At 38.2% G+C, this 23,560-nt stretch overlaps 1 protein-coding gene across 12 annotated transcripts in view; it reads right to left on the bottom strand.

The window, feature by feature from the left end:
* Positions 1–23,560, bottom strand: part of ANKS1B (ankyrin repeat and sterile alpha motif domain containing 1B) — a 286,081-nt gene that overhangs the window by 97,739 nt on the left and 164,782 nt on the right. For all 12 annotated transcript variants that reach the window (XM_087723307.1, XM_087723309.1, XM_087723308.1 and 9 more), the window contains one exon: positions 19,275–19,427. In XM_087723307.1, coding sequence (XP_087579433.1) covers positions 19,275–19,427 — 153 coding nt within the window. The remainder of the gene's footprint in view (positions 1–19,274; positions 19,428–23,560) is intronic.

Genomic DNA, 23,560 nt, shown 5'->3' with positions numbered 1-23,560 from the left:
TTTGTCTTATTGCCTTTATGTGCCATCTAAATCATGCTAATATGAGGCAGACTACAAAAAAGAATAAATTAAAATTGTATCTCAAAGTATTTTAAAATAACCATAATGATAAATAATCATCATAATAATCATCATACTAATAACTGGGTATCTACTATTAGCTTAGGATCTGAAGCCCCTTAGACTTCATGAACAAGAAAAGTGTAGGGGCCAAAAAACACCTTGAGGGCAATTTATGACTAAGGTGACCAGATTGTCAGATTGGTAAAAAGGGACACCTTTGACTGGGGGAGGGGGGAGCTTGATTAAAATTTTTATATGGAGCAACAAAAATTTTCATACAACGCAAAAATAGTATTGTAATATTTTTTATTTCAACCTAACTACAGTTTACAAATATAAATTGTAACTGTTGCCAAACATCAAAATTTTGATCACGTGACCATGAGGATGCTGCAACAGTCGCTAAGTGTGAAAATGGTCACTAAGTGTGAAAAATTGTCATCAGTCACTTTTTTCAATGCCATTGTAACTTTGGTCACTATACCACCTTTCTTGCCACAGTTCTTAAGTGAATAACTGCAGCTGATAAGTTAGTAGCATAAGTGAACCTGGTTTCCCCATTTGACTTTGTCAAAAGGTGACCCCAGGACACTGAAACCATCATAAATACGAATCTGTTGCCAAACATCAAAATTTTGATCGCGTGACCATGAGGATGCTGCAACGGTTGCTAAGTGTGAAAATGGTCGCTAAGTGTGAAAATGGTCATCAGTCACTTTTTTCAATGCCATTGTAACTTTGGTCACTAAGCCCATTATACCACCTTTCTTGCCACAGTTCTTAAGTGAATAACTGCAGCTGATAAGTTAGTAGCATAAGTAAATCTGGTTTCCCCATTTGACTTTGTCAAAAGGTGACCCCAGGACACTGAAACCATCATAAATACGAATCTGTTGCCAAACATCAAAATTTTGATCGCGTGACCATGAGGATGCTGCAATGGTCGCTAAGTATGAAAATGGTCGCTAAGTGTGAAAATGGTCATCAGTCACTTTTTTCAATGCCATTGTAACTTTGGTCACTATATCACCTTTCTTGCCACAGTTCTTAAGTGAATAACTGCAGCTGGTATTTTGTATTTTGGATAGAATCTTTTTTTTAAATAGTCTAAAAAAATTTAAAAAAAGAATCCACACAGAATAAATTGAAGTTAAACATTTCAAAGTATTGTGCATAGAATTTATTTTGGATAGAATCTTTTTTTAAATAGTCTAAGACAATTTAAAAAAAGAATCCACACAGAATAAAAATATTTTTAAAAATCCTATGCATAATAAATAAAATATTATTTTAAAATACATTAAAAAAATAAAAGAAAAAACTCAGTTCACTTACCAGCAGGCACAAATGAGCATTCCAAGTCAATCCAGAATGATGTAGATGTTAATACAAAGAACTGAGCAACTTAAAATGGTGAAATTAGTCAGGGAAATATTTTTCAAAGAAATTTTGCCACCATTTTGGAGCAGACTCCAACCTCCGTGCCCCTCCCCTCCGGAAAATCCAGGAGGTAACACTCACGACCTCTCTAGCCATTTCCTGCAGCTTTATGGTACTAGATCATTTTTTTCTTATAAAAGTGAGTAAAAGCGGTGTGCGGGGGGGAGGTCCGTTTTGTTACTTTAACATTTTAATATCTTCAATGAAAGTACTGAGAAAGAGAGAGGGATTAGACAGGGTGTCTTTTGTCTTGCCCCAGTTAGGATTTCTTAAGCAAACATGAAGCCAGAAAATCGGGACTTTTTAAAAATGCAGCAGGAAACGGGAAAAATTGTTATAAAGCGTGATTGTCATGCTGAAATCAGGACGTCTGGTCACCTTATTTATGACATACGCCCTAATCAAAGATTCCTTAACTTCAGTGCAATGGTGGGTTCCTACCGATTCGGACCTGTTTGGTCGAACCGGTAGTGGTTGGGCAGCTTGGGTCGCCGGAACCAGCAGCGACCCAGGTCTGCCATTCCCCTGAACCCCGAACCAGTTCCCCAGGTGCCGCCTTCAGCATTGCCATCTTTTTTTTCAGTTCTGCACATGCGCAGAACAATTTTAATTGCACTGCGTATGCTCACAGAGTCCGCATCAAGCACGTGCACAGGGCATGCATGAGCGTACCATCCGGAACACACCCCTGTTTCAGTGGGAATGAGATCTCTAGCAAGTCTCCCAGAGATGTGCAGAATGATACTTGGCAGTCCCTGATATATCCTGGTGCCATGCCAATGCCATATATGGGTTTAAAAGTTTAAAATTGAGTTTGAAAGTAAGTATAGCTCCATGTAAAACATACTGCAATAATCCAGTTGTTTGTTTAATACAACATGCATTGCTGTTACCCAAACATTCTGTTTCAAAGAGGTCTGTGATGCAGCAGCTGAAGATAGCTATGTCATTCCCCTACTGCTTAAGCAAAAGTCATGAATTATATGTCTAGAAGGACTTCCAAACCTATCAACAGTATCAACTAAAACTACCTATTCCAGAAGGATTTTATAATTAGTACTGACTACTGATTGAGTAGAAAGCAAACAGTTCATCCAGGGTCCAGTGTAGCATTTGTAGTACTATAGTGACTAATTTTGTTTCTCTCCCATGTCTGGGCCTGAATTCTAGCTGAAAGGGATTCAGATAATCTGTTTCTTCTATAATCATCCATAACCTATTCCTAGCAACCTTCTCAATACATTTCGCTATATAAACAAGTAGTGATATATTCAGATTGTTAAGCAAAGTGTCAGATGTGAGATTAACACAAATTAGGTAGGTGTTAGCAAATTAGGTTTTGCTAAATCTGAAACATAATGACATATTGACCCCCCCCCCAATGAAAATATCCAGCTAGCACATTTTTATTCTAAAATAAAAACATAAACACATGATCAATTAATGTTTTGGGCATTAGTGTTCCAAAAATATTTCCTAACTTACATGAACACTTTGTGCATTGTTTATATCACATGAATAATGCAATTACTCAACACATCTGCAAAAACAATATAAATTTGCAAGACTTAAATTTGCAAGAGAATGAAGAAAGAGCGAGACAAAATTTGAATTTTTGATATTATTACTTTTTTATGGAATAACATTCCAGATAATATTATTTCATATAATTTTATACTTTTGATATACAAAGAATTTCTTACCAACTAAAATAGTAACATCCAGTGATATAAATGCAAATACATACACCTTACTAAAGAAACATTTCAGATTTTAGACAAAGATCATAATTACTAAATATACTCATTTTATTTCTTAAAATGTTATTGGCAAATTAAATACTTGAAGAAATGTTTAGAGAAGATTTAGATAATCTATACTCACACAAAGATATGCAATAGTAAAATACCTCTGTTACACGACACCATTTTAAATATAATTGAATACCTGTTAAAAGAACTCCAGATCCATCTAGTGGAATTTGTTTTATTACATTAACTTTGTACCAGTTTGTAAAAATTAAAAACTGGTAATTGGGGATATCAAGACTTCAGACTAAAAGCCTTGAATCCTTTATACAGAGTATAAAACAGATAGGATATACTAAATCATTCCTACTATGTTTAATATATATTACATTCAACCAAACAAGAAGTTAAGACTGACTAAAGATGTGTAAAAGAAGCATTAGGAATCCTATAGAATAAACAGATATCTTTAAGAAAACATATAAAGTCCAATTAATTAACAATAGCTATAAAAATCCATTTCTCCAATAAAATGTATAGTACATTCATATCACTGGTCAAGGCCACCAACATCATTCTGGTGCCAGATATAATTGCAAATTCCTATTATTTCCCCTTAAGATAAATCTTTTCTGTACTATCCTCAGCTATGTTAAATTTCTGATCAACTATTATGGATCCATATGTACAGATGAATACAAATGGAATATGTATCATATATTGGAATAATATATTCAGATGACAATAGCCATTTCATCAAGCAATTTCTCTCTCATTTCCTAAACGTTTTTGAATCATTTTACTGCCACCTAGCATTTTTTTCTGAATTTTTGCAACACAGTTCTTCTGAAGAGAGGAATAAAAATGATTAAATTGAAAATATTACAAATATAATCAACACCTTTCTGGTTCAGTGTTCATTGCTGTCATAAAGTGCTGTCAATCTTTGTTTCTGGCAAGTTGTTTCAGGATTATTATCTGCAATAGGTTGATATTAATAATTGTTTTACAGTGTTGTACTTATGTCAAGGATTAACACCATACCAGGATTTATTTATCCTGGTTTGTTTGGATTACTGAACTTACATTAATCAACAAAGCATGCCTTTTTTTTTTACTTTGAAGTTTTGGTTATTAATTCCCTTTTTCTATTATCTATTTCCAGTATAATTTTTCATCTCAGCTTCATCCTGGCTTATCTAAATTTAGATTTTCTTATCGATAACTTGGTTGTTTCTGTACTACATCCAAGGCTTGTATTATCCATAGAATGCAAGAAGATTGACTTAAAAAAACTTTTCCTCCATCTTTCCCATCTGCAAGTTGCTCATCTATTTTGATTTTTCCCTACAAAATAATATATCTTCTACATCAAGATTTCATATAATATTTTGGTTCTGTTTTGCATGGAGAAAAGTTTTAAATGACTTATGTAACACCAATGAAAGATTAAAAGCTGAAGCAGGATAACATAAATCCATAGTAAAAATGATAACATCTTAAGGATTTGTGCAAAACAGAATTTTAATGCATAATTATTTCACTTAATAAACACTAAATAAAACTAAAATAATTAATCAGAAATTATTTTTCATTCATGTTTCATTAGCATCAAACATGCATTTGCTACATTTTTAATGCCAGAAGTTGGTGAATTGAAACTATGCTTCTAAATTATATTTGGGAGTATAGAGAATATCAGCAGCTTATTAAATGATACATGTAATGATGCATATGCACATTTCCAGGTTCATCCAGAAAGTCCATCCTTTTTTCTTACCAGATCATTCCATATCGCTTTGCAATCACAGCGCACAAAAGAGAAAATTGGATATTAAATTCTAGATTCTTCCTGTGTATGAAGTTGATGGTTATAAATGGCACATAATCACCAGCTTACCCCTCTGTGAGTAGCAAGGAGTAGGCTACAGTGAAGGAAAAAACAACTGTAGATATTGTTTTAAAGGGAGCATATCTGTCTATTTAAGTCATCATGTAACCTATCCATAATAGTAGCTAGAAAATCATAGTCTATATCAGTGGTTCCCAAACTTTTTTCAGTCCACCGCCCCCTTGGTGCTACAAACTGATCCTCAGTGCCCCCCACCCAGTGGTGAAATTCAAATTTTTTTTACTACTGGTTCTGTGGGCGTGGCTTTGTGGGCGTGGCTGGGGGCTCATGTGACTGGGCGGTTTGCACGAAGGAAGAAAGATAGTAAGAGTAAAATTCAAAACTGTAACAATTAATTGCACATTTATTCAAAATCCAATTTAAAAACCTTTTTAGTTAATGTTAATTCAACAAAATTGTTGAACATGATCCAGTGATACCAGGTTTTCAAAGTCTGATAGTCATTTATCAAGAACCTTAGTAACTAGTAACTTAGTAAACTCAGTAAAATTTAGTAACTACTTCACTGTTCAGTAAATTCTTAATGTGATGAATGGGCTTGATAAAGTGATACCAGAAAAAAATATCTTTTCAAAGGAAGTGGCAATCAGCTATTTCCCAAATTGTAGGCAGAACTCCAGGATGTGGGACCCGGAGGATCCCTGTTTTTAAAAACAAGGTTACAGGCAGAGGAAGAGCTCAACACTCTGATCCTCTCTTTGTCTGCACAAGCCACAGGAGGAACTTGTGGTACCCAAAACTAGAACCTCTGATTTCTAGATTTAAATCTTAAATATTGAAATGGCCCATTTCTTACCAACTTCCAATGAAACCATTCTATTGATTGTCACGCAAATCTCCCTTGCAACGGATTCCTTCCCCCCCCCCAATGTATTTTCCACCCGCCTCATTAGCTTCCCTGCTGTATGTATGAGTGGCAGGGCGCTCTTCTCTCTGGGACCAGGGAGCAGCCCGAGCACCGGCAGCAGGAAGGTCAATGGCAGAAAAATCTGGGTCAGAGGTTTTGGGAGAGGGAAGGAAGACGTGGTTTTGGAGGAGAATAAAGCTCTGTCACCATGCAGGAACGCCTCTGCTGTTGAATCACTAGGTCTTCCTGCAGCTCCCTTTGCATGCTCGCCTTCCCTCAAAGCCTGCTCCGCCTCACCTTTGGCCTGCTCCGCGCTTAATGAAACTGGCGGGGCCTGGGCCGAAGCAGCCAGGGGGTGCTGCAGGCTTGACATGAGCTGGGCCAAGGTGGGTGGGTGGGTGGGAGAAAAACAGAGGCTCTAACGGCGGGACAGGCGGCACCCTCCTTCTGCGTTGCCAGCTGGCAAGGGCTGCTGCTCCAGTGCAGGCCAGCAGAGAAAGAGAGGCAGCCCGTCCTCTGCCTCCTCTTGCAAAGAGACTCAGCAGCCCTCCAGGACCCTCCCCCCCTCTCTCCCTCCCTCCTGGGCTTAGGAACCCGCCTCTCCGCTCTCACACTTCCGGGCTGCAAAGCAGATGGGAGGCTGATACGCTCGGGCTTTGGTGCCTCAACTCGCCGAAGGAAGCTCAGCTCCTACGGCGACCCTGGATCGCTTTTTTCAATCCGGGTTTTAAAAAAAGAAATAAATCAGGGAGGAGGGGCACAAAACAGAATAGCCGTTGCTTTGTGGGTAAGGATTTTGAGAGGTGCTCCCAAGTGGGGAGAAGGAGCTTGGGAAAGAAACGAGTTGGCTTCTCTGCTTTGCTTTTAAATGCACCCATAGGTGTACGTTTCTCCGTTTTCTTCCCTATCGCTGGTATGAGGCTCTCGCTGGAGGCTGGATGGCCTTTCTGGGGCTTGTTATTTACACACAACACACTATATCCTCTCTATGGCCCTGCCATTCTAAGTAGAGTCTTGTGCCCTGAGAGGGAGCTATCTCCAGCACTCCTCTACCACCTTCCTTGCCGCTTAATGTCCCCCTGCTGCCCCCCTTATCTCTTAGCGCCCCCCTGCCACCCACCTTGCCTCTTAGCACCCCCATAAGTCATCCCACTGCCCCCCGGGGGACGGTACCACCCACTTTGAAAAACCACTGATCTATATGGTGATTTTTACCCCAATAACATTATAAATAAATTATAATTTATGTTGTTTAGATTTGGTTTTATTCATGTGAACAAATACCAAGGATGCACCTCATTGTCAATGAATAATAATTTAAATTATTTCAACTTATATTTAAATATATTTCAACAAATCTGTAATTTAAAATGAACTTTGTCTCTGGAGATTTCCAAAATATAAATGTCAATTAAGTTTACTTACATTTTGGGGAGACAAGTAAATATTTTAAAAAATAAACTAGCTATCCTAAGAGAAAGAGGAAAAAAAGAAGCCAAACTGAAGGTTACATTTTCACTGAAGTTTTGTGAGCCTTTATACTTTATTTTGAGTAACAAGATTTCTTTTCAGAGTTGCAAATTAAATATGTTCATCACTTAAATATATTTGATGGAAAGTGGCACATACTGTAAATGTTTTAAATAAATAAATAAATATAAAGTACATATCTTAATCTGTTCAGTGCTCCACATTATTTCAACAGTTATTAGTTCATTTTGTAAAAATAAAATAAAATATATAGTGAATTTCTCACTTCTGAGAAATCTCTCCTTTCACTCAAATGATGTGACTCTTTCCTGCATCCTACATGACTTTGCACATCATTCTCTACACATAGAGTGTATCTAACAGCTTTCCTCCTACGAATATTATTTGAGTGACACTAGCGGTGGGAGTGATTATCGAAATTGTTCATATGAAGAGAGGTCTGTTTTTAATGATTTCTGAACAGGGCTTAATTCCATTAGTCTACAATGGATAGTAGGCGAGTCTTCCAGAGAATATTAAAGGGAATAAGGCCATTAGAAAAATTAACAGAGGAAGAAAAGTATAATTGTATTATTCAAGCCTATGAAATTGTATAATAAGCATCATGGCAGAGTGGGTGAGAGAGATTAAAATTAGTTAGATGAGTACTGGGAAATAATAAAAATAAGCACTACCTGAACACCATTGGCATTGACAAAATCACCAGCATCAATTGCAAAAGGCAGCTTTACTTGTAACAGCTTTATAGCAATAGCAATAGCAGTAGACTTATATACCGCTTCATAGGCCTTTCAGGCCTCTCTAAGCGGTTTACAGAGAGTCAGCATATTGCCCCCAACAATCTGGGTCCTCATTTTACCCACCTCGGAAGGATGGAAGGCTGAGTCAACCCTGATCCGGTGAGATTTGAACCGCTGACCTGCTGATCTAGCAGTAGCCTGCAGTGCTGCATTTAACCACTGCGCCACCTTGGCTCTTAGTAGCTTTCATCTACCTTTAAATAACCTTTAAACGACAAACAACAAACAACAACATATCCCTATCTCAGGTCCTTGGGAAGGATTCAATGTGTGGATAAAAATGTCAAATCCAGCTCAACAAATCAGATTAAGAGTAATACGAACTCTCCAAACTACATTACATAGATAGGATCCTTAAATAAAGGATTTTTTCTTTTCTCACTTTCTACTGCTTCTGAGGTAGACAGACACCTAGACAGACACATACTGCTCTGATTTGTATCAAGCAGTATGCATAAATAATATTTTACATAGCACAGTGTATGGGTATACCCTGGGCTGAGATCCTGCAGGATTTCCAGATCCAGAGAGACATGCATGTGCTGACCAATGAACCAGATGTTGTGGTAGTAGACAAGGAGCAGAAGTCAGCAGTCGTGGTAGATATAATAATGCCAAGTTAAAACAAAATCAAGAAGAAGGAGTATGAGAAACTAGAAAGGTACCAGAGCCTGAAAGAGGAACTAGAGACTATGTGGAAAGAATAGGCCAAAATGATCCCAATGAGGCTGTGACACTAGAGCTGCACAGAACTCTTACATTCCCAAGCCTTTTATAGAGGTCCCGAAATTGAGAAAGACACATACTACCCGTGGGGGTGAGGAGATAAATTTTATAATAAAAAGAGAATAACGAGGGGAAGAAAAATGTCTTTTATAACTGCTCCAACTGCATCTGTTGTAGCTGTCTGATGCCTAGGCAGGATGGGTCCCTCCTCAGTTACAGGGATAGACAAATTTTATTTTTGGTTCTGATATCTTTTAAATATCTTTTTAAAATCACAACCTAAATTATGATGTTTATTAACATAGATTTAAAAAAAAATCATGGTAAGAAATTTGCCTCAGGTTAACTGTCAATAATAACTCAGGTAGCTGGTCTATGGATAGTTATTTACAATAAGTGGGCACATGGCTGTCTTTGATAGAACCACAAAGTATGTTACTACGAAAGAGTTAAAAAGATATTCAAAGATGTTCAGATGTGCTGTAGGCAGTACAAGTAGTTGCCTAGGGCAACAAAACATTTAGAGACTATTTATTTTATCAGTTTGTTGTATGATAGATTATGTGCTATAGAGGGAGGCTGTTTTAGCTTCTTCAGAAGCAGTAGAAACTCTATATTCAGCCTATTTTTTTTAGCCCTTTCCTAAATGAGTGACATCCTTCAGAGTACCCAAATAGCAAAATGTATGAAAATGCATTAAGCAGTACTATATATCGGATTATTTCATTTATGGCACAATGGCATATTCCATTAGGATATTTCTAAAACAGATATTGTGTTTGGAAACAACTGGGAAACAGGAACTGTATGCTAGTATTGTTATTCAAGCAGAAAATATAAGGCATCTGAAATACTCCATTTTGATTGCTAGAGCTTAATATTGCTGTCAGTCAATAACCTAGCATAATTTTTCAGTGTTACATTTTTCCTGGAAAGAGAAAGAAAAAAAAAACACTGGTTGCATACCTATAAACTCGCCTGTTATTCTTCAGTCTTTAAAAATATACCATATAATACATTTCAGAAAAAAAAACAGAAGAGCGATCAAAAGATACAGTGAATTGTTTGTAGCTCGTGGTAATTGATAAGAGGTGATATTAAACTCCTTTAGTTTTCATTTTATTTAGATTATTCCTTTAAATGTCTTCATATTGCAGTGTATTTATTTGTGAAATGGGGGAATCGATCACATATATGGGTCAACTATACGGGTCAACAGACTAATCTGTTCAATAATCTTTTTTTGTTCTACAATTCTGCTGATTAAAAAACAATGTATCTAGTGCAACTACTCCATTGAATAAATCAACAATAGCAACATATAATTTCAGTGACCAGAATGACTAGAATTGGACTAGCAGGAAGCAAAATATAAATAGTAAAAATAAAAACAGATATAGCTATACCACCAATGCTACCAAATCACAGAAAATTCTATAAATAATAGAACAGAATGAAACAGAACTGGTCAGAGAGCTACAAAGAATAACAATAATTTTTAAAAAAATCTAATGGCCTACATTCAATACAATACAAATGCACACGGAACAATAGGGTTTTTGTTTCTCACAAATCTCCCTTCCCAGATATGATCCAGCTGTCCAGAGAGAGTTCTGTGCTCCAGATTGGACTAAGCCACTGGGCAATGTGGCTTAGAAAAAGACATGCCACTGGGCAATGTGAACTTCAACTGACGCAATGTCATGATACAATATCATAATCCAGAATGTTAATGTCTATAAAACAACATCAGTCCTTTTATTTTATTTTTATTTTGGAAAGATCCCGCAAATGGATGTCTTGTATTGTTTTTCATCCAACTGACATCCTTAATAGCATACAGTATATCACCAAATATCTGTTTTCATTTAATTTATTTCTATAGTTTAGTTTAGTTTAGTTTAGTTTAGTTTAGTTTAGTTTAGTTTAGTTTAGTTTAGTTTAGTTTAGTTTAGTTTAGTTTAGTTTAGTTTATTAGTTTTGTATGCCGCCCACTCCTGGACTCCGGGCGGCTTACAATAAAAAGGGAAGGGGGATAAATAAGACAATACAAAATTTAAAATACAACAACATTCACAATTAAAGTGGGGCTGGATACTTCAACAGCCCCAGGCCAGCCGGAACAGCCAGGACTTAGTAGCTTTACGGAAGGCCGGGAGGGTAGTAAGGGTCCAGATCTCAACGGGGAGGTCGTTCCAGAGGGCTGGAGCTGCAACAGAGAAGGCCCTCCCCCGGGGGGTCGCCAGCCCACATTGGCTGGCAGAGGGAATCTGGAGAAGGCCTAGTCTGTGCGATCGAATCGGTCTTTGGGAGGTAATTGGCAGGAGGGGGTCTCTCAGGTAACTAGGTCCGATGCCATGCAGGGCTTTAAAAATAACAACTAGCACCTTGAAGCGTGTCCGGAGACCAATGGGCAGCCAGTGCAGCTCGCGGAGGATAGGTGTAACGTGGGTGTACCTAGGTGCACCCACAATCGCTCGCGCGGCTGCGTTCTGGACTAACTGAAGTCTTCAAACGCTCTTCAAGGGCAGCCCCATGTAGAGCGCATTACAGTAATCCAGTCTTAAAGTGACGAGGGCATGAGTGACTATCCGAAGGGCTTCCCGGTCCAGGTAGGGTCGCAATTGGTGCACCAGGCGAACCTGGGCAAAGGTCCCCCTGGTCACAGCCGACAAGTGATGTTCTAACGTCAGCTGTGGATCCAGGAGGACTCCCAAATTGCGAGCCCTCTCTGAGGGGTGAATGCTTTCACCCCCCAGGCTAAGGGATGGAGTAGCTGGACCATTTTTGGGAGGGAGCATCAATAGCCACTCAGTCTTGTCAAGATTGAGTGCAAGCTTGTTCGTTCCCATCCAGACCCTAACAGCCTCCAGGCACTGGCACATCACTTCTACTGTTTCACTGAGTTGGCACGGGGCGGACAGATACAGTTGCGTGTCGTCTGCATATTGGTGATATTTAATCCCGTGCCGGCGCATGATCTCCCCCAGTGGCTTCATGTAGATGTTAAATAGGAGGGGGGACAGGACCAAACCCTGCGGCACCCCATAGTTGAGGGGCCTAGGGGTCGACCTCTGTCCTCCGACCAACACCGACTGCGACCTGTACGAGGTAAGAGGAGAACCACCAAAGAACGGTGCCTCCCACTCCCACCTCCCGCAACCGTCGCAGAAGGATACCATGGTCAATGGTATCGAAGGCCACTGAGAGATCAAGGAGCACTAGGATAGAGGAGTGACCCCTATCCCTGGCTCGCCAGAGATCATCGATCAGTGCGACCAAAGCAGTTTCCGTACTTAACCAGGCCTGAAACCGGACTGAAAGGAATCCAGATAATCGGTTTCATCCAAGGACCGCCGGAGTTGAAAGGCCACCACTTTCTCAACAACCTTCCCTATGAAGGGGAGGTTGGAGACTGGACGATAGTTACTTAAAATGGCTGGGTCCAGAGAAGGCTTCTTCAGGAGGGGTCTCACCACCGCGTCCTTTAGGAGGAGCGGGAAGGATCCCTCCCGGACAGAGGTAATTTGGAAGCTGTGTCATTTGGAATTGGGACAGCTAGTTTTCTTTAAATTCTTTGTATCAATAAAAATATTAAGGGAATGAGACTAAATATTTTAATCTATTTTATTTGTATGTTTATTTATTTGGAAGGCTCTAGTCAAACTTATTTCCAAATTAGTGTACTAGAATTTCAAACTAGCTGCTTCTAATGTAAGTTGAAAAAGGTGGTATACCCTGTTTCTTTCACAGCATTTAACCACTTTATCCACATTAGTTTATCCTAAGATAAACCATTTATCACCTTAAATGGAAACCCCCAAATGTGCTGAATTTCCAAGAATTTCTTTTTCCAGGAAGAAAACAGAGACAATATGGACAGAATGGGAATTTTATCTGCTCCTTCAGTCTTTGTAGATTAATACAAATTTAGAGGAAATGATACATCATTCAGTACAGCACTCCATTGGTATTACCTTTATGATATATTGAAGAAGTAGAGCAAAACTAGCCTTGGGGGATTGCTCTTTTTAATTATCTCTACAATAATTTTCTTTAAATAAATTTATTATAATGCAACACAAGTCTATAAAGCATATACATATGTGAGGTTCTGTCTAATCAAGAAAAAAGAATCAAGTTCATATAAAGTTTCTTTAAAATATAACAAACGTGTTTTAAAGTAGTATGCATATATGTATAATTATCTTGTCCTCTGTATTCCTTAGCGTTGGGTTATATCATAATATATGATCTTACTTCTTTTATATATAAAAATATCTGAAAGTTTTGAGTTTTTTATACTGAAGGAGTATATGAATCAATATGAATCAATACTGGCTTCTGCTTGTATTATTGTATACTGTATGAAATTAGTTATTTTCTAGCATAGCAAATTGTAACCTTAATACTGGACTGCAAATGTTATCTCACTGCTGCGTCTCACTTCTGTTCTTGGCTTCAAAGCTTGGCACATTCTTGAAAGCTGGTAGAAGAAATTCTTACACGGGAATATCAAAATGTATAGATAAAGGAACCAAACTAAGGCGTTTTCCTGGCTCATAAATCCTTAAAGCATTCTGCCAAAAAACAACTTGGCAAACTGGGGCTGCTACCCCTTACACAAGGCCATAGTAATACTCCAGTGGTGGGTTTCAAAAAAGTTTAGAACCTATTCTGTAGATGTCACCTGTTTTGTGGGAGTGGTTCAGCGGTCATGTGACTGGGTGGGCGTGGCTTAGCAGTCGTGTGACCGGGTGGGCGTGGCCAAGTTGGAAAATGTGGTGAAACTCACTTAACAACGCTTTTGCTTAGCAACCAAAATTTTGGGCTCAATTGTAATCATGAGTTCTCTTTCTTTCTTCCTTCCTTCCTTCTTTTCTTTCTCTTCCTTCCTTCCTTCTTGTGTCTCTCTCCCCCAATTATTTACTTTCTTTCTCTTCCTTCCTTCCTTCTTGTGTCTCTCTCCCCCACTTATTTTCTTTCTTTCTCTTCCTTCCTTCTTTCTTATCTCTCTCTCTACAACTTTATTTCTCTTTCTTTCTAACCCACCGAGCTGCGCAATTCACAGCTAGCCCAGGAGCAGTAGCTGCCATCGCCAGCCACCCTGTGCCGCCATCGCTCACTGCCACTCAGGCAGGAGGCCAGGCACACAGAGGGGTCATGGCAGTAGCGACAGCAGCCGAGTGGGCAATGGGGGGGCTTTCTCGCACGCCTTTGGAGAAAGCAAGAAGGCGTGTGGGAAAGCCCCCCTGCCTCTCAGAGGCAGGGCGATTGGTGAGCCAGCCAATCAGTGAGCAGTGGGCAGGGAAAGCATGGTGCAGATGGGCAGGGTAAGCGAGTGAGGGGGGGCGGGTGGGAGGGAGCGTTCCGGTACTGTCCCACTGGACGAACGGGTTCTAAAAGGTACGGTAAATTTGACAAGCCCCTTCTGGTGTACTGGTGCGAACCGGGAGCAACCCACCCCTGGAATACTCCATAGATAAGGTAGACAGAGACAGGAGCTTGAACAAAAGAATGTGTTAAAGATCATGTTGGTAACGAATCTTTGTCTCTGATTGTATAAACTTTGTTTCTATCTGCCTAAAATGTATATAATACTCTGAGCCACTCTTCCAGGGTGTGGTTATTCCTTATATGCATTTGTTTGTATGTTTTGGATATAGTTTTGTCATCCATTTTTTGCTATGGCCATAAATAAAAGCTGATACCTTTTGCAAGCGTTGTCTCAAGTCTCACTCTCTTTGGCATTTCAGTGGCTCGGGGAAAATTGCTGGAACCTTACAATACATTATTTCGAATTATTCCTATATTGTCTTTAAAGAATTGCCTTTTGAAATTGTTATTATAGCTGATATTTTTCAAACTGAATACTCTGTATAAAGATCAAGGTCTAGTGGATAGATTAATTTCACCTATAGTTATCTCTTTACATTTAAGATTCTTGAATGGGAGCATATTTAAAGGAACACTTATGTTTGGATTTGATTCTAGTAAGGAAAATAAGATTTCTAAAAATGCTGATAGAAAAGAAATCACTTTCTTTAGTGATTTTTAAGGATGTTAGCACTTTTAAATGAAAGTCAATTGTTCCTTCTACAAATTTTCAGTTAAGTAAATCAAGAAGCAAATAAAATAAATTTCAGAACACATGTATCAGGAGAAATTTAATTTTTTTAAAATTAATTGACAAGCACAGACAAATGTATTTTTAATAAATTGAAAGTAAAACAAAAAAGCAATCATTTTGTTGTTGTTTTTTTAGAGCTAGCTTTAATAGTTTCATGTTGTCTGCATACAGATGCATGTAACCACAAGTTAGGCCTAATGCAAATGTGTAGTACAGTTCCCCCATCACTAATGCACAATTTGAAATGCTGAGGATGGATGTCTTTGGCTTAGTCTCTTTTAGAACTTAATTTTTCTATATACCCTATGGCAATATAGTATTTATGTTTAGGAATTACAGACAAATGCCCTTAACTAGATTCCTAGAATCTAGTTTCATTTTCTTCCAGGCATTTGAGTCTAATTCATGCATATAATAATGGGTCTTACTGTCTTCTGGTTTTGGACTCTTATGACTTATGTTGATAGAGGTCTCCTACTTTTCCTCTGTTTATGATTTTTTGTTAGATTTATATTCCACTTAAGATAGTGTATACAGAACTCTTTTGCTTTTTATTTCTTCACAACTATTGTACTACCAAATAAAATAGTTTGGGGTGAGAGATAATAACTGGCCCAAAATCACCCATGGAGATTCTGTGACTGAAGGAGGACTTGAACCAGGGGTTTCCAACTTTCATTTCAACAACTTAATCATGATACCACACTATACTGGCTCCCAATGCAAATCTCTGGATTTACAACAACTGTCAAAATCCTGAGAATCTGAATTGCCTGAATGTAGAATGTTGTAAATTCTTTAGATGTCATATTACGTGATAGGTAGTTTAGATGTGGTTGTATGTTAGCACATTTGCTTAAAAACAAAAGTAGAAAGTTGTAGATTGTAAAATTTTGAAGTGTAACTATGATACTCAAGCAACATCATCTGAGAACCAGTTTGATATAAATGGTTAAAAACCACTAGAATAGAGGTTAGGATATTCTGAGATCAGGGACGTGCAGTCAGGGGAGGCAGGACCTCACCACTGTCATCATGAAAAGAAAAGAAAATGCAAATGGAAAAAGGCTGAGGTAGTTGCTGCCAGAGTCACAGTGGATGACTCTGCTTAGTGCTTAACTGTTTAAAAAAGCCTCTTAAAAAAGTGCCCTCTACATTTAGTCTATCTTTATGATCACTCGAGCAGAGTTAAACAAGGGTTAAAAGCCGAAAAATTCCTTATGTAGATGAGGCACGTGGTTCTCTTGCCTCCTCCTGTAGAGGGCACTTTTTTTAGAGGCTTTTTAAACAGTTAAGCAGAGTCATCCATTGGGTACTCTGGCAGCAGCTAATCCAGCCTGACCTCAGCAATTCTTGCCTTTTTTCTTTTACATTTTCATCATGGCAGACAAGAGCAGAGTTGAAATCCTCTGTGAAACAGCTGGAAAGGGTATGTGGGTCGGAGGGAGGGGGAGGAATTCAAAATTAATGTAATTTGTAAGTAATTGTATTATTGTAAGTAATGTGTGTGTGTGTGTGTGTGTGTGTGTGTGTGTGTGTGTGTGTGTGTTTTACCCGCCTCTCCTGGCGCGCAGGCTGGCACTTTTTTTTATATTTCAGAACCATTCCCATAAATAAACGCATTTATTTGGCAGTAGGAAACCCCACAGCTGGGAAGTGTCTGAGTTGAAGTTGGCAACCCAAAACTGTTAAAGCGAGGAGGCTGACCATTCAGCAGGCATGTTTATAATCATTTTCCATTTCCTATCTAAGGGGAACCACTTTAAGTGTGGGGTGTCTTCATTAATATAATCTGCCCCTGTCTCCTTCTGATGCTGTTTTGTAGGAGAGGGGAGAAAGATGGGTTCTCCCTTGGTGTGGTAGAGCTCTTCCGAAAGCCCTGCCGCTGTGTCCACCTTAGAGGGATCCTGCCTCTATGTCGGACAGAGCCCTGGGGCTTTCCGGCTTTTGGGATGCCTCTATGTCAGACACGGTGCCGGGGCTTTGGTGGGGCTTTCGAAAAACCCCTGCGCTGTGTCTGCCATAGAGGCCCCACCAAAGACTCGCCAAAGACCCGGCGCTGTGTCCGACATAGAGGCGTCCCGCCTCTATGGTGGACACAGCGCCGGGGCGTCCGAACACCCTGCCTCTGTGTCTGCTTGCCTCACCAGCCATAAACCTCACCACACGTCACTGTCTGAGGTTTAGTCCTGCCTTAGGCAGCAAAGCTAGCTGGGTGACCAGTCACCCCCTCTTATACTCAGAAAGAAGGTAATAGCACTTCCAAAAATCTTGCCAAGAAAAGGAGGCCAGGCTGATTCCAAGAAACAAGGTTAATTGGATGGCTCATATGAGGAACATTCTATAAACTAACCCTGTAATAAATTGTTAAGTAATAACATGATTTATCATAAATTATTGTTTGTGTGATAATTTCCCCAAATCTGAAGGAAAATCTGAAGTTCAGTAAATGAAAAGAATTAATTTGTGGTTCTTAACCTGAAAATATCATTTGGGATAATTAGGAAAGTAAAAGATTTCTTTTCCCCCCCTTAGGTAGTGTTAGGAATGTAATCTAACAGTTGGGTTGGCAATATATAAATCATGTAACAATGCTATACCTGTTTCCTTAAATCATACTATAAAATGTGATTGGTTGCTGTTTTCCTCAATCGGCCATAAAAGGGAGTGGCTGTTAGCTCTTTGTTTGTTAGATGCTGGGCTGATCTGATCTGAGTGTTTTGGAAGCTGGCTGTTAGAAAGTGCCATGAGCTATTCTAAGTTTTTGCAACTGCTAGCAAACTTTGAGTACTGAACTGATTATATGATACAGGACTATGTTATTTGGATTATCCCTTAACTGAAAGACATTGATGACTGACCGTCTTATCCGTGTATGACTTGGACTGTTTGATGGACTCTGATACCTCTATTTCCACGAAAGTAAAAGCCTATTTAAACTGCAGTGTCTCTGTATGCTGGTTTGTGTGTTCTCCAATACAACTCTCACAACGCTTCTCTGAACGCACTCGCTCTCCCAACAGGAAGCTTACCTAACAGGTAGTTACAGTTCTCAATGTATCAAAAGTAGTATTTTTTAGAAAAGACGTTGTCCAGGTCAGAAGAAAAGAGCAAAATGCATTCTTCTGGAATCATCTCATTTGAATACATTATCCCCAAAAATTGAATAGTCATTTGTTTCAGGAGAAAAACATTTATAGAAATGGTAGACATTTTTCTAGTATGCCATAAACTGTTACTCTTAATAAGATTTCTCTAAAATTTCAAGAGGGACACAAAATAATATTTTAATACTTTCAAACAAGGTCAGCACAATCTGTATGACTTACCACTAAAAACAAAACTGTTCCAATTAAAATTGAGATAGTCCCAATAAGTTTGTGTTTGTTTTGTTTGATATTGTTTGATATCAACACAATGTTGCTATTGTATCTCTGAAATTAGTCTTGGAATACACATTTAAATTTTCAACTGAATATTATTTGAGATACCAACTCTTATCTGTGAATAAAATCATTGGGTATAGAAAATAGTTTCATTATATATACCTTATACGTATGCTTACATAATATGAAATCAAATATTTTGCAAAGATGAGAGACTATTGATATAATAATCCCTTATTAAAAGCAATCATGAAAAGAAAATAATACTTTTATAATTGTGTTTTTTGTTTTCTTATACTGTTGTAAAATGGCAACAAGAAAGTGTGAAGGTGACAAGTGTGCAACATGTCTCAGTGTGAATATGTTTGTGTGCAGCTAAAAGTAAGCCAGTTGTGTGAATTTGGGCCAGTCAGTTTCTCTCAGCCCTAGGAAGAAGGCAATGATAAATCACTTCTGAAAAATCTTGCTAAGAGAAGTGCAGGGACTTGTTCAAGTAATCTTCAAGAATTGGACATGACTGAATGGGAAAAAAGGATGTGACATTGGAGAATTGGGCTAGCAGGAATAGCCTAGTATATCTGCTTAAGTAGAAGCAGTTCTGAATTGCCGAGTCTCAGCATTTTCTGAACACAGCTAAGTCATTAGCCACATTATGTTGAAAAAGTAAAACATTTTCATCCATTAGAATTACAATTGAGATGATGTAAAAAGAAAGAAATGGATCAACTTACGTTAATTAATTCAATATCCCATATTTTCTTTGCAAGGTCCATTGATGTATAGCCATTTATCAAAAAGGGCTTGATATAATCTCCCAGTTCCAGAGAATCTAGCCATTCTGCTACAGAGGTGGGGTTATAGCCATCACTGCCTGTCTGTTTCATCTGAAATATAAAAATTCAAAGTAATTTTGAAGTGCATTATCATTATTAGATTTGTTGTAATAAATAAAATAAAAAGAACATTATATCATAATATTTAAATTAGAAAAATACTAAAATGTACCTCTAATACAGTGTTTCTCAACCTTGGCCACTTGAAGATGTCTGGACTTCAACTCCCAGAATTCCCCAGCCAGCATTCGCGGACATCTTCAAGTGGCCAAGGTTGAGAAACACTGCTCTAATATAATACTCTTTAAATTTCTTCAAGGGAGGCTATTTGTAATATGCCTCTAAATTGCATGACTTTGTGCCATATGGGGGGAATTACAGTTAGTTTGGATATGGAATTGATGAACACAAACATACATACACATAAAAGAGTTCATGGTAGGCAGCTGAAAGAAGTTTTCGTCTTCCCTTTCCTGTGTATGTTGTCAAATACATTGGCAAAATAATATGTCTTTTTACAGGTAGTCTTCAACTTTCTATATGGAGTCTGGGAGATCACCTTTGAAAGGTGGAAGAAGAACTAGCCAATCCACCCTGAGGCCTCCATACAGAAAAGTTATTTAATGCCATCCCAGAAGCAGGCACCATTTTGAGAGCGAACACAGTTCTTAGATTGTGAGAAATGTGATCATTTCCAAAATGGAACCCATTTCTGCAACAGCACCACACTCCACACAGCCTCTCTATAGCAAGGCTCTGTGGTGGCTTGGCTGCTTCTTCCTGAAGGCAATCTTCAGAAAGGAATGGGAGGAAGGAGTGAGACTCAGCAAGAAAAGAAGCAGTCCCATGGCCTCTGGGGACCATGCAAGACTGGAAGCAGATCACTAAATGACTTGGGGTGAAGGAGGTTGCAATGCAGGCCTAGGCCTGCACCAGGTCTCCCAGGACATCCTCAACTCCTTAGGTCCCTGTACTCCACTTAAAACCTACATAGTTGATTAATGATTGCAACAGGGAAAGCACAATTTTTGATAATTAAGCAAGATAATGACATGAGCAACTCACTTAACAACAGCCATGACTTACAACTGGCAGGATTCATTATGGTCATAAGTTAGGTACTACATGTACTTCTTACATGCAGACATTTCTATCCTTAATTTATTTGCTTATTTATTTAAAACATTTACATTCTGCTTAAATCTCAATTTTATTTACAATAAACATTTTACTATAAAATAAAATCCCTTTTTATGTGTTTGTCTAATCTTACATTTTTGTTTCTTTAGCAATGGCAATAGCAGTTAAACTTATATACTGCTTCATAGGGCTTTCAGCCCTCTCTAAGCGGTTTACAGAGTCAGCATATTGCCCCCACAGTCTGGGTCCTCATTTTACCCACCTCGGAAGGATGGAAGGCTGAGTCAACCTTGAGCCGGTGAGATTTGAACCGCCGAACTGCAGCTAGTAGTCAGCTGAAGTGGCTGCAGTACTGCACTCTAACCACTGTGCCACCTCGGCTTGATTCTTTTCCCCCCTTAGAAGAAAATATATGTGGGTGAGGATTGAACCATGGAGTCCTTAGTGCTCTTTGAGCTTGGTTGTTTGCTTGCAGACATTTTCTTACCTGAATGGTAGGTAACGTCTTTGTGGTAGAAGAAAGCAGGGTTTGCTCTCTATTTATATACAGTAGCTTGCCCAGTCAGTGTTGGTGGGGGTATGGTTTTCACTTTTGTAGCTCTTTGATTTATTTATTTATTTATAAAATTTATTGGCCACCTAGTGGTCTCCCCATAAAATAATTCTGGGCAACTTACAGTCATAAAATATATCTATATTACAATGTAAATAAATTAAAAGCAAAGATTAATCTTTAAGGATACAGGGGGAGGGCAGGGATAGAATGGGGAGGTTTTACTTGATCAACCCCTATCACTGTGCGTTTCACCCATTGAGGTCCAGGCCAATTGGCAGATCCAGGTCTTTTAAGTCCTTATGAAAGGGGCCAACCTCACATTGGGGAACAAGATGTTCCAGAGGGCAGGAATAATAGCAGAGAAGGACCCCACCAACCAGAACAATCAGGCTGATGGGCCCCATAGCATGCCTCCTCTGCTGGCATGAGTGGGATGGACCAATCCTAATGGAGTGGGATCCTTCAAGTAATGTGTACTTACACCATGAAGGGCTTTAAAGGTGATTAGCAACACCTTAAATTGTACCCAAAAGCAGATTAGCAACCAATGTAGCTCACAGAGTAGTAGTACAACAGGGGCCAACCCCAAACTGTCTGAACCACTGGCCTCCGCACTAGCTATAAACTGCAAATGATCTCCAAGGGTAGCCCCATATACAGTGCATTGCAATAGCCTTTTGGTCTTTTTGTTTTTGCTTTTAGCTTTTTTATTGTTTCTTTGGAAATGTTGTGCAAATGTTGTTTATCTCTAGGTGCCTGTTGATGGCTGACTTATCTGTATACTATCTGTATTTCTTGAAGTTATTTCCTCATATTTTTTTATTTAGCTTAGTCTAGATGTTGACAGTTTCCCAATTGAAATTATGGTTGAGTCTGTCCATGTGTTAAAACATTATGATGTTTTCATGAATTGTGACTACTCACTGTAGATGCACTCTGCTAGCTTCTGTCTGTTTGTACTACATATTGACTGTTACAGTCCTTACATTGTATGTTGTAGTTGATTTCTGTATTTTTATTATATTTTTTTATTTTTGAATAAACACAAACAGACAAAACACAACAAACACCACAAAAATATCTTCCATTACAAATTGTAAAGAGTGTGTCAATTGGTTACAAAGAGCTTTCATGCATCCCTTCCACAGTCATCATCTACAATCATATCAAGTTATATGTTTTAAATCAAATATATTTATATATATTACAATCAGCATACCTCAATCTTCATATGATTATGATTGTTTTTACGTCCCTTTATTTAAAATATTCCAAAATTTAAAGCAAAACCACATGATGGCATTCTGTTATCTATTTTCAATATCATCCAGCAACATTACATCTTTATGACACTTTCTAAATAAAAATTAATTATGTTTAATAACAAAGTTTCTAGACCTCCTTTCTTAATCACTGTTTACAATTTATATCCAATTTCCCTTTTATCATGTCAATACAAATATTACATTATTATCATTATCAATCATTGATTTAACAATATCCATCATCATTGGTTTCTGTTTTTTCTTCTTCAGCTAGTGGGTCTTTTAATTTACTTAAAGTTTGGAGAGATTTAGTGGGTTTGCCTGTTATAGTAATGCCGTGTGGTTTTAATAGTCTGTTGGCTTTTTCAGAGATGTTTCTCATGTATGGCAGTGCTAGCTGATGACATAGGCTTCTTTCTGCTTTCCTGTAAATGTTTATCAAAAAGTGCCTGACCAGAGGCATGCTTCCAAGTGTTGTTTGGGAGATTGCTTGTCCAATAATTGTTTGTTTATAGTACTGATGCTCTTTTAGACTTACATTTACTTCTGTTAAACAATGAGTTCCTCTTGTGCAGTACAACAGTATGGGGATAATATCGAACTTGTGTTCATGTGTCCAAGAAGATGTTTATGTATGCATTTATACACATGGATAAGATTTTATGTGATAAAATAATATCAGGATTTATACATGCATGTATAGAAATATTAAAGAAAATTGTTTACATGAAAGTATTGACGTATTCTATGTGTTTAGGTAAACATGTTTATGAAAGAATGATGAATATGTGTATGATCACTAGCATATGTTCATTGATAGTACAAAACAATAAATCCTTACAACACAAGAAAGTGTCAAAATTCACTATAATACTGTTCTTGCATTTCTAAAATACATTTTCTCTAGATTTGCTAAAAAAAAATATGAGCTAAAATTTCTATCTTGAAAGAATGGTTATATGAGCACAACTAGCAGGATTTCTGCTAATGACTATGTTTGGTACATCTGTGTGAGAGACAGAAGTCCTTCGATCTGATTGCCAAGTTATTTAGTGTTCTATAGAATGACAGCATAGCCTAAGTGATATGTGTCTGAATAGCAGATATGCTGCTAGGGAAGCATTTTCAGCAGTGGTGTTATGTGGCAAGGGCTGGACTCAGCACATATGTGATGAGTTACTCCATTTGGCATCTGAAGATTTAAGGCCATACATAAGGGCAGT

This window comes from Thamnophis sirtalis, unplaced genomic scaffold, assembly GCF_051295495.1.
Source record: "Thamnophis sirtalis isolate CommonGarterSnake01/CBP01778 unplaced genomic scaffold, rThaSir2_p1.2 scaffold_9, whole genome shotgun sequence".
Lineage (NCBI taxonomy): Eukaryota > Metazoa > Chordata > Lepidosauria > Squamata > Natricidae > Thamnophis > Thamnophis sirtalis.
The sequence above is the reverse complement of the archived record's forward strand: the minus strand, read 5'-3'. Positions and strand labels throughout refer to the sequence as shown.